This window comes from Chlorocebus sabaeus, chromosome 11 (genome assembly GCF_047675955.1).
Source record: "Chlorocebus sabaeus isolate Y175 chromosome 11, mChlSab1.0.hap1, whole genome shotgun sequence".
NCBI classification, from domain to species: Eukaryota; Metazoa; Chordata; class Mammalia; order Primates; family Cercopithecidae; genus Chlorocebus; species Chlorocebus sabaeus.
The window spans coordinates 9,921,842-9,938,990 of NC_132914.1; the positions used below are offsets into that span (position 1 = coordinate 9,921,842).

A 17,149-nucleotide genomic window follows, 5' to 3' on the forward strand; every position below is an offset into this window, starting at 1 on the left:
GGGTGATCTTGGAGCACAGTGAGGAAGCGTTCTAAGCAGTCACATAGGAGCTCCCTCTTCACCAGTGTGTTTCTATTTCTCTTATGGAATTTATCAGTGGCCTTTATACCTTCCAAGAACACTGCATATTCTAAACTTTCCTCTTTTGCTTTATGCTAGCTTCCTCTCAAATGAGTGATGTGAGGGGAGTCAAGCCTGGTGACCAAGCCATAGGCTACCATAACTACTGGGGAAGCTTAATCACCTGCTACTTAGAAAGTTGCTATTTAAGGCTGTAGTAATTTGCTATAGCTGTCATCAAATACCACATACTGGATGACTTCAGCAACAAGTTTATTTTCTCACGCTTCTGGAGGCTAGAAGTCTAAGTTCAAGGTGTTGGAAGTGTGGTTTCTTCACCTGCAGGTGACCACATTCTCCCTTCATCTTCACAAGATCTTTTGTGTGTGCACAGCCCTGCTCTCCCTTTTGTGTGTCCAAAATTTTTCTTCTCATAAGGGCACCAGTCAGATTGGATTGTGGCCCGGAAGCTTCATTTTAACTTAGTCACCTCTTTAAAAAGTCTTATCTCCAAATACAGCCACATTTTGAGGTACTTGGAGTTGGGGTTTCAACATATAAATGTGAGGGGAGCAATTCAGCACAAACAGAGGTCGGAAATGGAATTTGCATCCTTCTTTATGTGTAACCCATGACTTTTATACAGACTATGTGAAAATTCTTCCTTTTTCTCAGATAACATCATCTACTGGGAAACAGAAAGGAAACCCAAGACAGAAGAATTTCCATCCTTTATTCCCTGGGCACCTTCTGCTGAGACTGAGAAGACTTGCTATGTGCTGTTGGCTGTCATTTCCCGGAAAATTCCTGACCTCACCTATGCCAACAAGATTGTACAGTGGCTTGCCCAACAGATGAATTCCCATGGAGGCTTTTCTTCTACCCAGGTGATTCATGTAGGCCTGATATTAATAGCAGTATGTTTAATGCAGAAGCTGTAACTCTATGATGAGTGAGATATTCATAGTAAAGATATCACAACAAATCCTTTCTGAGAAGAAGAATCGTGGGTATTATTAATCGTATTTTATTTCCTCAACAATTATTTGTTGGCCGGTTATTGTGTATCAGGCACTCTACTAGGAAGCCTCTAAGTAGAAGTGAATGAAATGAGGCCCCCTGCTCCAGGAATTTATCACCATTTGTATCTTCATTCACACAGCAAACACAGAATAAGCCTAGAGGATATTTTTGTCATAAGCACCACTCTTGGTGGTACATTAGACACCTGATGATACTATGTTCAAATTATATGTGGACCAAAAAGAAAGTTTTCTCTCTAGTTCTGTGGGCTATACACTGGGAAAAGCAAATGAAAAGAAGGAAAACAGGAGAAATGGGGGGTATGAGAAACAGTGACATGTTTTTCCTTACTTGGAAACAAATTGAAAATGCAAAAAAAAAAAAAACAAAACAAAAAACAGTTTTATTTCCATGAGAAAAATCTGCATTTCTCTTTGTATTTGGTCTTAGTTTCTGAGTAAAACCATATACGAATGAATTTCCAAAGATCTTTTCCTGATTCTGACTTCCCTTCTTTGAAGAGGAGCAGAAAAAAAAGAATTATCCATGGCAGCCACAGGGGCCGCTGACTTATGTAATGCCTTAACTTTTAGAAAAGCTTTGACACCATTTTTAACCAAAGAGACTATCTTTTATGAAAAATTTTTAGAAAGTAAAAACACAATTAAGATTTGTTGAAGAAAATTAATTTAAGTGGAAACAATTTGCACAAGCAAGTATATTTTCCTACCATTCAGGATATTGCTTCTTGGTGTTTTGCTGACCTGTTTTAGGAACATTTCTAAGGATTGATATGAAGTCTGTGGTCAAATGATGACCAATATTGTGTCATAACTGAGCTTGGATCATTGCTTGTGCTGTTCTGTGCAGGAAACTCCAGTTTGTCTTCTTGCCATAACCCGTTACATGAAGTTAACCTTCTCTAAGAATCAAAACACCGTTACCTTTAGCCGTGAAGGATCCAGTGAGATTTTCCAGGTTAACAGTGATAACCGCCTACTGGTCCAACGTTCAGAACTAACAAAGGCACCTGGAGAATACACAGTAGATGTGGAAGGACACGGCTGTACATTTGTCCAGGTAACAGAAATCTGCCTGAGAGGGTGATGAGTGTTTGCCAGTAAAAGAGTCAGACTGTCTGTTCAGTTCTATGTGAAGTGTTATCTGACCGTTTTGTGTATTTACACGTCAATGGCCGAAAATGCAAGTTATTTTATGAAAAGGTACTCAGTTGTTGAAGTTTCTTGAGGATTATTGCTATTACAAAGTATTCTATCTTCCTTAAATTACATTATTCTGAAAACTAAAGAATTTAACCCGATTCCCTGATGATAAAGATGTAAACTACATTAATAATAGAAATAAGCAACAGGTTCTTTCTTTTTAAAAATGTTTTATTTTTAATTTTTGTGGGTGCATAGTAGGTGTAAATATTTACGGGGTGCATGATATAGGCATACAATGTGTAAGAATCACATCAGGGCAAGTGGGGTATGCATCACCTCAAGCATTTATCCTTTGTGTTAGAAATGATGGAAGTATACTCTTAGTTATCTTAAAATGTAAAATTACATTACTACTGACTGTAGTCAGCCTGTATAATTCTTAATACAGGATGAGTTTTCTTATAATTTGCTATCCTTTCTAGGCCACGCTTAAGTACAATGTTCTCCTACCTAAGAAAGCATCTGGATTTTCTCTTTCCTTGGAAATAGTAAAGAACTCTTCGGATATCTTCCAGACTATTTTTGACCTCACAGTGACCCTCAAGTAAGTGTCATATTTTGATAGTAACTCCCATGTGAGCAAGATGGTAAAATATTTAAAAAGTTTGAACAGTAGTGAAATCACAAAATATAAATCATGGTAATATGATGAGTTCTCATGTTGGTGGTGACAATTCTACAGCACAGTCACTTTTTAGCCCTCTGTCCGGACACCACAATTTAGTACATCTTCAGCTAAATCAGAGCTAAAATGAGGCAAGCATAACATGCAGTCTACATGAGCATGATTTGAAAGCTTTGGCTGCACTGATATTCCAATGACACTTTCTATTCTGTTGTATGGAAGTACTCCTAGTTTTGAAAAACAGAGATTCTGTATTTCTTTCTCAAGACAAGCACGCATGGTCATATAGTAGCAAGCCCACAAATGTTTATTTTATAACTGTAAAGAGTAAAATTTTAGATTTTTACTTTTCAGAATAGAAAAACAAAATGATCCTCTTGATTTCAAGCATGATTTATAGATGCTAAAGGATGTTAGCCTTAGCTAATATGTGGAAAGCATTGAGTAAAATTAGTTTGGCAGATATTCTTTAGAATTTCTAAATAAAATTCTCTTGAGCTCCAGGGCTAAGAACTCAATGACCTGGGGAACCCTTTTTTTTTTTTGAGACAGAGTCTCACTTTGTCACCCAGGCTGCAGTGCAGTGGCACAGTGGCACAATCTTAGCTCACTGCAACTTCCACCTCCTGGGTTCAAGGGATTCTTATGGCTCAGCCTCCCGAGTAGCTGGGATTACCAGTGTGCACCACCACATCTGGCTAATTTTTCTATTTTTAGCAGAGTCAGGGTTTTGCCATGTTGCCCAGGCTGGTCTTGAACTCTGACCCTCAAGTGATCCACCCATCTTGGCCTCCAAAAGTGCTGGGATTACAGGCGTAAGAAACCATGCCCTGATGAACTATGGAACTCTTAACTTCATACCCCAGTAGTCTTACCCAGAAGCAGGAAACTGAGCTAGAAGATCTCTTGGAGACATGTCTACTCCATAATTCTGCTAATATACCACCTTGTAAGCAAAGATGTCCTCTAAGTGTTATGCAAATCCAACATTAACCTAAGTATATGTAATATAGATTTAGAAGCTTTGTTTACCAGTTCAAACTTTGAGACTGCAGGTAAGCTTAAGACCAGGATTTGGGGGAGATTTCGTGTCAGATAATTCATTATTTGCTCCAATTTCTGTTGCTATGTATTATCTCTTTCATTATCATTCTGATCATGCCTATTCACAGATGCTTGAAAATGACTTTCTTCAAATTTTCTCTTCGGCTTTTACCTGTCCTCCAGACTTCTAGCCAATTAGTATTTATCCACCTGGCACTCTCATTAGATAAGTCACTTTTTAAAATTGATATCTAAACTAGTGTTTTCTTAAAATTTTCAGATATACTGGAATTCACAATAAATCCAGTATTGTGGTTACAGATGTAAAAATGCTATCAGGATTTACTCCAGCCATGTCATCCATTGAAAAGGTAAATAATAGAAGCCTAATCTGTCAGCACAAAGACAGCTACATAGAGTATAAAGATAAAGTAAATACTTGTTTAGCAGTTGTTTAGCAAAACAAAACTATAGAATTCTTCTTCAACATTCACCTTTATATTTTTACACTAACACTGGAGAGCTGGTGTATTTAATTTGTACAAATTAGCAGTCAGTATTTCCCACGGTTCATCATATATTTTTCTTTAGTTGCTACCTGTGCTTATCATGGCACCAAGGAATGTTCCATAAAACAGAACCTAACATGGAAAAGCGTGGACATTCAGTTCTGCAGTGGTGCTGTCATTTGTTCTAATATCTATTCTCTATCCTTCCCTAACAATTTCTTCAAAGCTTGAAAACAAGGGCCAAGTGATGAAGACTGAAGTCAAGAACGGCCATGTTCTTTTCTATTTGGAAAATGTAAGTTTAGCAATAATTTTTTTCTTTAAAGTTTTCTTTTTTCCTTCCAAGGACGATTGGATGCTTCCGCTTCTTATAGATATGATAGGATTTGTAAAAGGAAAAAACTAAGCGACATTAAGGATGACCAGTGTTCTATCCCACTGATCATCTTCTCCTTGCTAGTTCGAAGGCTATTTCATCTATGCCCTGGCTACGTGACTAGATAGCTTTCCTCTCCCTATCAAACACAGTCTGGTCACAGAGTAGATGTGTAATTATTTTATAATTTGACTAAACTCTCACAAAGTTTGCCATAATTTTTTTAATTACAATTGTGTATTGAAGGTGTGTGGTGTGACGTTTTGATATAGTGAGCTGATTGTTATCATCCAGCGTGACTATATGTGAAACAGCTGACTAAAACATCCCTCTCTTCACACCGTTACCTCTTCCTTTTTCATGATGAAGCACTTAAGATCTACTCCCTTAGGGAATATTATATATACAGTATAGCATTGTCAACTGTAGGCTACTGCTGTATCTGAGATTTGTAGAATGTATTCATTCTGCACAGCTGAAGGTTTCTATCGTTTGACCAGCATCTCCCCATTTTCCCATCCCTGATAACTACCATTCTACTCTCTGCATCTATGAATTCAACTTTAGATTTAACTTACAGGTGAGATCCTGCAGTGTTTTCTGTGTGTGTCTGCTTTGTTTCACTCCAAATAGTTTACTCCAAGTTTGGCAATGTTGTTGCAAATGGCAGAAATTATTTTTATTTAAGGCTGAATAATTTGTATATATAAATATATCCCCCAGTTTCATTATCCATTCATCTGTTTCGAACATTTAGGTTGGTTCCTTATGTTGGCTATCATAATGAAAGAATGAGCATGGGACTGCAACTGTCTCTTCAAGATATTAATCTCATTTTCTTTGGATGCATACCCAGAAATGGGATTGCTGGATCATAGGATAGTTCTATTTTTATTTTTCTCAGGAAAAGCCAAACTGTGGCTTGCAGTTTAGAGACGTCTTTTCTATGTGTATCATTACCACTCACATAAATGCCTACATTCATTCATCTAAGACTTCCAGCTAAATTCCTCTCACCTCAATGTAAGCAAAGGAACTGAAAATTTTATATGATTTAAGGTTAACAACTCATTATTTTGCCAATATGTAAGTGAATCATACCCTAGATCTATTTAATTACGTAGATCATAAACTTCTGGGGATAATTTTCTCAGTGATTATCTTTTCTCAGACTTGCTACAATGTAATTATAATTTGTGTCATTACAGGTTTTTGGTACAGCCCACAGTTTCACTTTTTCTGTTGAGCAGAGCAACCTTGTGTTCAACATTCAGCCAGCCCCGGTCATGGTCTACGATTATTATGAAAAAGGTAGGCAAGCAACAGCCATGCCCTAAGGCTATTGAACATGGTATTTATATCTAACATTCCCGAGCTACTAAACTTCCCAAAATCAACCTCTGTCTTCACAGAGTAAGCAATAGATGGCATTACTTTGTATACTGGTTTCTTTCTTCCATGATGCATCTTCTGACTGAACCCATTTTCCAGTTACCAGAGTTTTTCAACACAGAATCCTTTCAATATAATCTGACAGGGCTCCACTTGAATTTGAAATACAAGACACATGAAGCTTCCAGGTCTTTTTGTTGTTGTCATTGTTGTTCATGCTAAGACTGACCGTTCGAAGCTACCTCTAAGGACTTTGACTTAAAAAGGGGAGTGGGGAGTATTCTGAAATGCTATTTTAAAAATTTGATAGATTAATTTCTAAAACGATTACTAAGATGTCGTAGAGACCATACAACTATTCCCCGGAAGGTTGGTGCTATTTGTTTCTTGTTGAATGCTGTGTGAAGTTTGTTGAGTATTTGAATTCTGTCTCTGACATTTACTAATAGAATGTATTTCATCAAGTGTCTTAAATATTATTAGCATATTTCTGGATGTATAAAATAGGAAAGTAATTGTCTCTATTTCAAAATTATTGGAAAGATTAGATCGAATGTGCTTATATCATCTACTTAATAAAAATACATGTTCCCTTTATTTTTTCAGAAGAATATGCCCTTGCTTTTTACAACATCGACAGTAGTTCAGTTTCTGAGTGAGACAAAGCAATTACTGGAAGAGGTAAAGAAATTTTATTACATCATAAACCATTGAAAACACATCTAATAAGAAAATGAAAACCTAAATAAGATAGGACAATGGTTGAAGAAAGACAAGTGTCTGGTACTTCATTAGAGTTGTGTAACTGTGTACTACATGAGTATTCTGATAGTTGTTAAGATTGTATTAATTTCTTTAAAAATAGCTTTAAAGAATTCACAGCTATATATGTACCTTTTATAAATCTCTCATTTTTGTTTTGTAAGTTGACAGATCAGTAAAAATTTAGGCACATATATTTGTACATATGCTGTATATGTATGATACATGTCTATGTGCCTATATATGCATGTTTTTATATCTAAATATCCATTTAGATATAAATACAAACATGTGTTTATTGTTTAAACAATGTTTTAAATCCCAGGTGGAAAAGCATTTCTTTTAACAAACTGATTCTTCTGTATCAAACCTGGAAAAATTTCATGAACCATCTGGCATCCTGAACAGTCCACAATCTGCTCTGGCTTCTTATCAGATTTTATTTCCTTGTCATCTCATTAAATGTTGTCATTTTGCAACTGAGTCTATGACTTTTTTTCCTTCCAGTACTTTATTCACAGTTTTAATCCTAGAAAACGCAGGGGTTTTTTTGACAGCAACTCGAATAATTTGCTGTATTGCTGTCAACTCTAAATTCGAATGTTTAGACATTATGGAATACAGAGTTAGAATTCCTCCATATCCAGAGAGAGAGAGAAAGAAGTGGGGGAAGAGAAAGAAAGAAGCAGACTAAGTGAAAGTTGAAACGGGCTCCATGTTAATTCAAGGAAACAAAAACAAACACACACAACATAGACTCGAATGTATCTTCCGAGATCAAATCTGCCTCCTTAGGCCTAATCCAACGTTGCCCATTCCGTTGGAGCAAAGGCATTGCTTGTGCAGAGGATAGGCCAGCACATCCTTTGCTTGCATCCTTACTCACTAGGTAAACACACCCCTCACACTCCAGATGTGGCCAGTCGTTACCCCCAAGGGATACTGGTCAGGCACTCAGGGATGGTTGAGAAACGACTGTGGCCTGCCTCAGACCACCCCACGCAGTGGGCTCAGCAAATTTCCAAAGTGCAGAGACAGCATTGCAAAGGCAGAGCGTGCCAGGATGGGCCCTGGACATACACTGTACAATCCATCTCAGATGAGTTGATGGGAGCAAGTTGGCGTGTCCCAGCCCACAGACACTGCTCCTCACACCCCACCTGGGTGGGAGCCATCACAGACTAGCATCCCCTTGTCCTGCCCCGATCCTGGTTTTCTGGCTGGCTTTGCAGATCAAAGGGCATCCTTCCACTTGGACCAATCCTGGGGGAGACATCTCTCAGAAGATAGTCCTAGAACGTGGAATGTGACCTTGTTTGGAAATAGGGTCTTTGCAGATGTTACCAAAGTAAGAGGAGCTCACAGTGGATTAGAGTGGGCCCCACCTAGTCTAATGATTCCTGTCCTTAAGAGAACACACACACACACATATACACACAAAAGAATGTGCCTGTGAAAATGGAGGCAGAGCTTAGAGTGAAGTGTCTACAAGTCACGGGACGTGGACAGTTGCCAGAAACCAGCAGAAGCCAAGAGTGAGTCATGGAGTTGATCTGCCTCACAGCCTCTAGCAGGAACTCGTCCTGCCCCTACCTTGACTTTGCATTTCTAGCCTTCGCAACTGGTGGAATAAAATCCCATTGTTTAAAACCAGCCAGGTGTGGCATGTTTTTATGTGAGCCCTGGGAACCCAATACACTGACTTTCAAGGGCCTCATCCCACTGACTTCAAAGCAGGCCTGGATCTGTGTGTTGTCTCACTTCTGGGAGCTCCCATGAGCCTGCAGAGAGATTGCAGGGTCTTCCTGAACGTTGCCTGAAGAGGAAAGAGGGACTCAAGAGGATTACCCCGATATCACCCCTCCCTCCTCCTAAATTCTGCTGGGCTCTCCCACTACCCCAGGAAGACATCCCTGCTAACTTCTGCCCTGCAAGTTGACCCTGACATTTTCAAGTGTCACCTGCCCCTGTGAACTTGAATGGATTGCTCTGTTCTTATTAACAGGACAAAAGGACATGCTACAGACTGAGTGAAAACACATAACACAAACCATATAGTGGACAAAGGACTTGTATGTAAAATCTACGAAGAACCTTCAAAATTCAACACTTTAAAAAAAAAAAAAATCCTATGAAAAAGTGGGCAAAAGACATGAAAAGACAGACATGAAAAGACATTCTGTCAAAGAACACGAACAGCAAAGAAGCACAAGTGAATATGATCAGCATCAGTAACCATTAGAGAAATGCACATTAAAACAATGAAGTATCACTATATCTGTTAGAATGGATAAGGTCAATGATGACAGCAAATGCCGGCAAGATTGCTTAGAAACCAGACAACCCACACATCACTGGCGTCACTTAAACAAGATACAGCCACTCTGGAAAAGAGTTTGGCAGTTTCTTATAAAACCAAAGGTACACGTCCTATGTGACTCAGCAATTTCACTCTTCAGGATTTAACCGGAAGAATGAAAACAGGTTCACAAAAACCTGTACGTGAATGTTCTTAAAAGTTTTATTCAAAACAGCCTCAAACTGGAAACCACCCAAATATCTTTCAGTGGTGAAAGACTCAACAAATTCTACCATATCCATATATGAGAATACTACCCAGGAATAAAAAGCAAGAAACTATTGATACAAGCAACAACTTGGAAGTTTTGTTAGAGCATGAAAGTTGGTGAAAAAAGCCAAACTTTTGTTGAAGATTGGGTTTTGGCTTTTGTTGAAGAAAGAAAAAAACTTTCTCTTGTGAAAAAAGCCAATCTTCTAAAAGGTTTTACACTGATAAGATTCCATGTATAAAACATTCTCCTGTTGTGGGATAATTTAGGAATCAGAGAGACTGAGGGGTTGAGGAGGATATTTATTATTTAGGTTCACCGGTCCAGCCGGATTAACATCCAAAGGACTGAGCCCCGAACGAAGAGTCAAGTTACCTTTTAAGCATTTTGTGGGGCGGGGGGAGATCTGTGCAGGGGGAAGCATATTACAGAATCAAGAAACAAAGACAATTATTCAGTTGAGACTTGCATTACATTATTTCTTACTTTTCAAGGAAAAACATGTTTTGCAACTTGAGTTTATCTGTCTAGTGACCTTGCAGCTGTACAGCTAGAGAAACAGGGTCTTCACAACTCCTGGGAAAGGGAGAGATAAGGCTCACTAGTCACAGAAAAAACAGGCAGTTAATTGTTAAAGACTCCAGTTCTTTCTCTTCCTCAGGGGGAATTGGGTTTTCTTACATACAGCTGAGTTTTTGCTTACATATTCTTTAATTTCTTTTCATTCTTGTTCCACTCCAACTAACAAAACTATAGAGATGGAGAACAGATTGGTGGTTGCCAGGAGACAGGGACAAGGTATGAGGATATGACTAAAAAGAGGTAGCACAAGTGAGTTCCTCTCAGTGATGAAACAGTTCTTTGGCAAGGACACTGGTGCAAGTGTTTACAAGATACTACACGAGACCATCTTGCATAGAACACACACACACAAAGGAGTACATGCAAACACTGCGAAAACTGCATAAGGTCTGTAGCCTAACAATAGCCAACCAATGCCCATGCCCTGGTTTTGATGGTGTCCTGCTGTTCTGTAAGATAGCACTGGTAGGGGAAGCCAGGAAAAGCATCCAAGGGACTCTCTACTACTTTTGTGACTCCCTGTGAATCTAGTCATTTCAAAATAAAAATTTTAAAGAAAAGCAACCAAGTGATTTTTATATAATAAATGCCAGGTTAATCCTCATATATGAATGCACATATGGGTGCACAGATAAAACTGAAAGGACGTATATCAAAATGGTAACATATCTGTTAGTTTTTGAAGGGAAGGCGAGGGTTACAAAAAGACAGAGGGAGAGTTGGTAGCTCGACAGCAACACAAGTTCATTGCCAGAGCAAGCTACTGAGGTGGGGGACCAGCTTAACACCAGAGCCCACCACTGCTTACAGGCTGGGGTACTTATAGGTATGGGCGGGAAGGGTCTGGGTGGCATGGCTTGCTGCTTGACAAAGATGTTCCTTCAGTTGGGCCTTTTCCTGGCAGGGTATGATAGGGACGTTCCTGTGCCTTGTGGTCAGGTGGTGGGGCAGGACGTTTCTCACGGTGGAACCCCCGTGGAATGTTTTGCTCTGACCAAGGTCTGTGAAATAGCAGGGGGCTTACAAAACAGTGCAGTCTGGACTAACAGTATCCAGATCGTAGATTTAAAAATCATTTTTCTTTTCTTGGTAGGTCTTTTCAGTATGTTCTGTATGGTCTAAAATAAACATGTTACTTTGTCACATTTAAAATGTTATTTTTAAAGTATGTTCTCTTCAAAATGCATTTAAACTATTTGACAAATTAGAAAATTGTTTATTAAAAGCAAGGAGGCTTATAGACAAATCCTAATTCAGGTGAATTCAACAAATATTCTTTAAGCACTTTCTATATACAGGCAATTATAAGAGTATTTAAGATAAATCTAGTATAAATCTAGAGTGAAAACATGACAAATACTTATAACATAGGATAACATATGTGATATTATAGGCATACACAATGTTCTGAAATAATACGGAGGAGGGCATAATTAACTATGCACCAGCTAGAGGAAGGTTCAAAGAAGTCTTTTCAGGATGTAAAGGAATAGAGGGAATGGCATGGGAGGAGAAAGAACTATTCAAAAAAAGACAATAGGGCCAGGAGTGGTGGCTCGTGCCTTTAGGCTCACCACTTTGGGAGGTCGAGCTGAGGGGATCACTTGAGCCCAGGAGTTCGAGACCAGCCTGGGCAACATAGTGAGACCCCTGTTTCTATTTAAGTAAGTTTAATATTTTAAAAAGACAACAGAGTACACAAGACGCATTGAGGCAGAGAAAACACAACATGCAGAAGAAAGCAGAGTCAAATGGGTAACGTTATTTCTAACATCAAATGATGAAAGCAGGATGAGGTTATTAAAATTGACATCAGAAAGTGCATTTAGTGACTTCAGTCTTTAGTGGAAGTTCCTAGTGTATGAAATGAACAGATGAGGAAAGGCCTTAATTGCTGTGCTGTGGGAATAGGGAACCGTTAAAGGGCTAAGTGTGAGAGGATCTGTAATTCAGAGAAATTGCTCTGTTGGTAACATGGAGGGTGAATTTGAGGGGAATGAGACTGGAGGCAGGAGCAAGGCAGGAATGAAACGGCCTCATTGTCTGGAGTAGCACCTGAAGTTTGTGATCTCACAGCCATGGAGAACAAGGATGTGGACTCACAAAGAGTGAGGTTAAGAGCGGAAGTTTAATAGGCGAAAGAAAAAGGAAAGCTGTCTGCTGCAGCGAGGGGTCACAGAGAAATGGATCGCCAGTCCATGGCAAAACGCAGAGGGTTTTATAGATGAGCTGGTGAGGAGGTGGTGTCTGATTTACATAGGACATGAAAGACTAGTCAGACCAGGCGTGCCATTTGCATAGGGCGTGAAAAACTGCTTAGAGCTGGTCGGTGTGCCCTTTGCATAGGGTGGGAAATTCTGGTCGTCCCCTCCCTAATCTTGTATTATGCAGGTGGGTTCTCTGCCTGAGCTGTGCCATGTTGCCCATTTCTCTGTTACTGCACACGTGGTGACAGAAGAGGGAAGATGGACCCTCCATGTTGGATATGCCCGGCCCCCAGGTAGCCCTTTTCTATTGGCACAGCTGCCAGCATTCCCCCGTGCAAGCTTCCAGCTTGCTTAACTACATTTGCGGCTTGATTTTTCAGGCTGCTCTTTGTTAGAAAAAGATAATTTGTTGGGCTGCTTTTTGTTGGAAGGGAAGCTCTGCCAAGGACTCTGTTCCCCTCACTATCTGCCTAAATAATGTCTTTCTACCTCCTGTTTCAGTAGCAGTGGCGGTGAGGAGTAAAAATATGCCAAACTTGGCCACTGATTAGAAAAGGTGACAGGAGGGGTCAAGGAGAGGAAAAAGTGCTGGATCACGCCCAGGTTTCAGGCTGGAACAGAGCAAATGGCAGCAGCATACAATGTTGAACATAGAGGCAGAGAAGCCCACTTGAGTGGAGAGGGATAATGGGGCATTCTAGGACAGGATGGGTTTGAGATTTCCTGACATATCCAAGTGGAAAAGTCTTGGGAGCATGGGGATTCACCGAGCTCAGGGCAGAAGATAGGGAATGTGCAGTCATCAGCTTGCAGGGGATGGCTGAATCCATTCTCCCACTTCAGCAGAGAAGCACCCAAGCAAAGTGCTGAGAATCCTGGAGACACCAACATTCTCCAGTGAGCTGAAAGACAATTTTAGAGGAAGCACAGAGGAAAAATGAAATGGAAGAGAGTGCTATAGACAGCACCATAATCCAGGGCTTCGTCTGGAAGCAGGCTGCTTGAATAACCATTTCCTTTTCTGTAAATGAGAGTAAAATTATCTACCCATGCATGGAAAAAAAAAAATTCTCAGCAAACTAGAAACAGGAAGGAATTCATCAACGTGATGAATGTTGGAGTGCCATAGCACTCCAACCTGGACAACAGAGACCCTATTTCAAAAACAACAACAACAACAACAAATTTAGTCCTTTTCTTTTACAGATACATACTAAGATACCCATGGATGAAATTATATGATGTCCGGGATTTGCTTTAAAATAACAAAAGAGGAGGAGAAGTGGGTGGGAGTATACAGGAAACAAGATTGGCTATGAGTTAACAAATATTTAAATCTGCTGATGAGGAGGTGAAAGCTCATTACACTATTGTCTTGTACAAAATACTCCAGCTACAAAGTTTTTCTAAAAATCTTCTTCATGGGTTTGTAGGGAGCATTGAATAAGGTCATGTATACAGAGTGCTTCATCACCATGGCTGACAGGTAGTCAGCACTCAAACATTGTTTTTAGTTTTGTTTAGTCCCTGTCCATTAACCACACCCAAAAGAAGTGGCTTATTTATACAAAGAGCCCTGGCCCATGGACTTTTGTCCACTTGGAGGTAATTTATTGAAATTTGAGGTTTAGGATGAGGAAATGCTAGCCTTCAGAGTCCCAGGCCTATTGTGCAACAGCAGAGCCAACAGTCCCAAATGCCTCCCTAGCATGACTGGTAAGTAGGATCACTTTCCTCTCGCCTTGTGGGCATACTGGAGATCATTTACTCATTCATTCACTATTTTTCATTCATTTCTTATGTGCTAGATATTGGGTGCTGGGAATCCATAATACAGTGAACCCTTAATTGACTGGAAGCATCACTTTCAAAGCATCATTTCAGGTTGAATATTTGAGTGCCAAGTGAATTCAAGCTACAGGGCTAAGGATCCATGCCTCAGTCACCATGAAGACCTTCCCAAGAGTCAGCCCTACGAGGCACATAGAAATGAGTGGAGACATAGAACTCACTCCTACAAAGCCTAGAACCTGATAGAGCACATGAGACAGGAGCCCAAATAACCAAGAACAGGGAGCTGAATGTGAGAGGCAGGCTCCAAAGGGTTCGGCCACCAAGGTGGAGAAAGTATGTGTGCAGAATGGGAAGTAGTCAGGTTTGGCTGACACATTTAGTAGGCATGTGGGGAGAGGTGGATACAGTGTGGGGTGCTCAGACCATGGAAGATTACAAGACAGTGAAAGGCAGTGAGCTCCTCCTGTCTGCCACAAGATGGATGAATTTCAGAGACATAATGTGGAAAGAAGGAAGCCAGTCACAAAACAGTCTGTACTGTATGATTCCTCTCATTCCCGTTGATTTCAGAAACAGTGTTTGGAGGTTACTCAATTGTTGTGAAAAGAAAATCAGGAAAGACACTGACACACCAATTTACTGTCAAGGTGCAGGGTAACCAATTGCTATTTGTAGTTTTCCTATGTAGATAAAGGACTCAAAGGATGGAACAAAACACCTTTGCTGTTAGACATAGGCAGGAGTACGTGAAGCTTGAATCTGGTTTTTCTCATCTCCCTTCCTTGGCCTGGTTGGCTTCATCATCAGCATTTTCCTGCTCCTCACTCCTCCCCCAGTATCCTTATTCTGATTTCTGCCTTTTTTTCTCCCTAGAAAATATACATTTTCTAAAGCCCAATCTGCCAGGAGAGATCTAAGAGATTACAATGGAAAAAACTTGAAATTCTGAGGACAGAGAAAAGAAAGAGGAAGAGTTAACGACTAGTGAGACACCATCATGTAGACTGGTGCCACACGGAATCTGGGGCAACAGAACATGATCTGTCCAGATGGACATACAGTGAAAGCTAGTGCCAGCAAGCACCTTAAGCTATATGATTGCAATAAGTTTTGCTCACCAGTGTTTATGGGGACTGAAGTATATTTCTCTTTGTTTCTAGTGCTGCCCAAGTTTGAAGTTACAGTCAGTGCACCACAAACAGTAACTACTTCAGATGTTCGATTCCAAGTAGATGCACATGCTAAGTAAGCATTTATTCAGGAGATTTGCCTTCGCAGGGAGACACAAAGTTCAGAGACAACAAGTGAGATTAACCAGGTAACTTTAATTATTTATATGCTTACATTCATATTACTAGAGAAGCAAGGTATTGTCACTGTAGAATATTTGAAAAATATAAAGAAAAGCATAAGAAATTACCTCAAATTAATTCTACCAACTGCCATTAATGTTGTGATTTATTGTTCTACCATAAAGACATACATACGCACATGTTCATTGCAGCACCATTCACAACAGCAAATACATGGAATCAACCTAAATGTTTATCCATGGCAGACCAGATTTTTTTTAAAAAATGTGGTACCTATGCACCATGGACTACTCTGCAGTCACAAAAAAGAACTAGATCATGTCTTTTGCAGGGACATGGATGGAGCTGGAAGCCATTATTCTTAGCAAACTTACAAAGGAACAGAAAACCAAATACCAAATGTTCTCATTTATAAGTAGGAGCTAAATAATGAGAACACACGGAGACAATAAAGGGAACAACAGACACTGGGGCCCACTTGAGAGCAGAAGGTCGAAGGAGAGAGGAGACCAGAAAAAATAACTATTGGGTAGTAGGTTTAGAGTCTGGAAGACAAAATAATATGTACAACAAACCCCTGTGACATGAGTTTACCTGTCTAACAAACATACACTTGTGCCCCTGAACCTAAAATAAAAACAGAAGAGAGAGGCAGATACACAGGCTCAAAACCAGGGACTGAGAACAAGTTTCTGCAAGGAGCAGGAAATGATGACATGGTTCACCAATCCTGAAAAGGACATGGAAGTCATAGATATACCAGTAAATCCAGATATGCTCATGGAAAACAGATGCAGAGGGAGAAGTTGTATTCAGCTTAAGGGAAAGTATTTTGGAAATATGGAAAACAGAATGCATGAGAAAAGTGGTTGTCACTGATGTCTACTGGCTGTTGTGAAAAAGTGGTCAACAGTCTTGACTGAAAAAGAGATGAACAGACTTTTAGGGGAGGGTCACAGAGTCCATACTTCAGTTATAAAACAGAATCTCAAAATATAGATAGAAAGATAGACAGACACACAGAGAGATAATTTATTTTCCTCTAATTTTTAATGAATATTTTTCATGACGGCCATCACACTTTTCTGTTCATGATAACTAAGAAAACTTGTCTCTGTATTATGCCAATCTTTTCATAAATACCAATTTTCTGCTGCATAAACATATCTTTATGTGACTACATGAAATTTAGTTATTCTTTTATTATATAATATATAGATGATTTCGTTTTGTTTTCCTAGTAATTAATAATTTTGTAGCATATGTCTTCGTGTATAACTACATAGTAAGCAGCTTTTGAATTAGGAATTGTTCAGTTAAGAAAGATTCCCAGAAGAGGAATTGCCAAGACAAAATATGCAACATTCTTTTAGTCTTCTGATTGTCATATTGCTCACCAAATATGTTGTGTCAATGTAGAATTCCAGCAGCTAGTATGAAAGTGCCTTTCTCACTGAATCTTCACCATCATTACATATTTTCATTGAAATAAGAAAACAGGCTATTGGACTCTCATAGTGAAGATAAGGCATCTTATCCATTTAATTTGAATTAGTTGGAATCCTCTTAATGTTAAAAAATAAGTCCTATATGATTTGAGAAATTTTTATTTTCTTTTTGGGGAATTATTTTCAATGCCTTTTATCCTTTTTTAGTGTGATTCTTT

General features: G+C 39.3%; 1 protein-coding gene and 1 long non-coding RNA gene across 2 annotated transcripts in view; both read left to right on the forward strand.

The window, feature by feature from the left end:
- Window positions 1-7,481, forward strand: part of LOC103218553 (ovostatin homolog 2-like) — a 29,890-nt gene extending 22,409 nt beyond the window's left edge. The window contains exons 19-26 of the mRNA XM_007967557.3: window positions 736-947; window positions 1,954-2,163; window positions 2,732-2,853; window positions 4,259-4,349; window positions 4,714-4,782; window positions 6,072-6,174; window positions 6,862-6,936; window positions 7,343-7,481. Of these exons, the coding sequence (XP_007965748.3) occupies window positions 736-947; window positions 1,954-2,163; window positions 2,732-2,853; window positions 4,259-4,349; window positions 4,714-4,782; window positions 6,072-6,174; window positions 6,862-6,914 (860 nt within the window). The 3' untranslated portion in view covers window positions 6,915-6,936; window positions 7,343-7,481. The remainder of the gene's footprint in view (window positions 1-735; window positions 948-1,953; window positions 2,164-2,731; window positions 2,854-4,258; window positions 4,350-4,713; window positions 4,783-6,071; window positions 6,175-6,861; window positions 6,937-7,342) is intronic.
- A 6,951-nt stretch (window positions 7,482-14,432) lies between these two features.
- On the forward strand, window positions 14,433-15,293 carry LOC119622677 (uncharacterized). Its single transcript, XR_005239267.2, has 2 exons — window positions 14,433-14,503; window positions 15,044-15,293. It is a non-coding gene; the product is annotated as an uncharacterized lncRNA (long non-coding RNA).
- The last annotated feature ends 1,856 nt before the right edge of the window (window positions 15,294-17,149 follow it).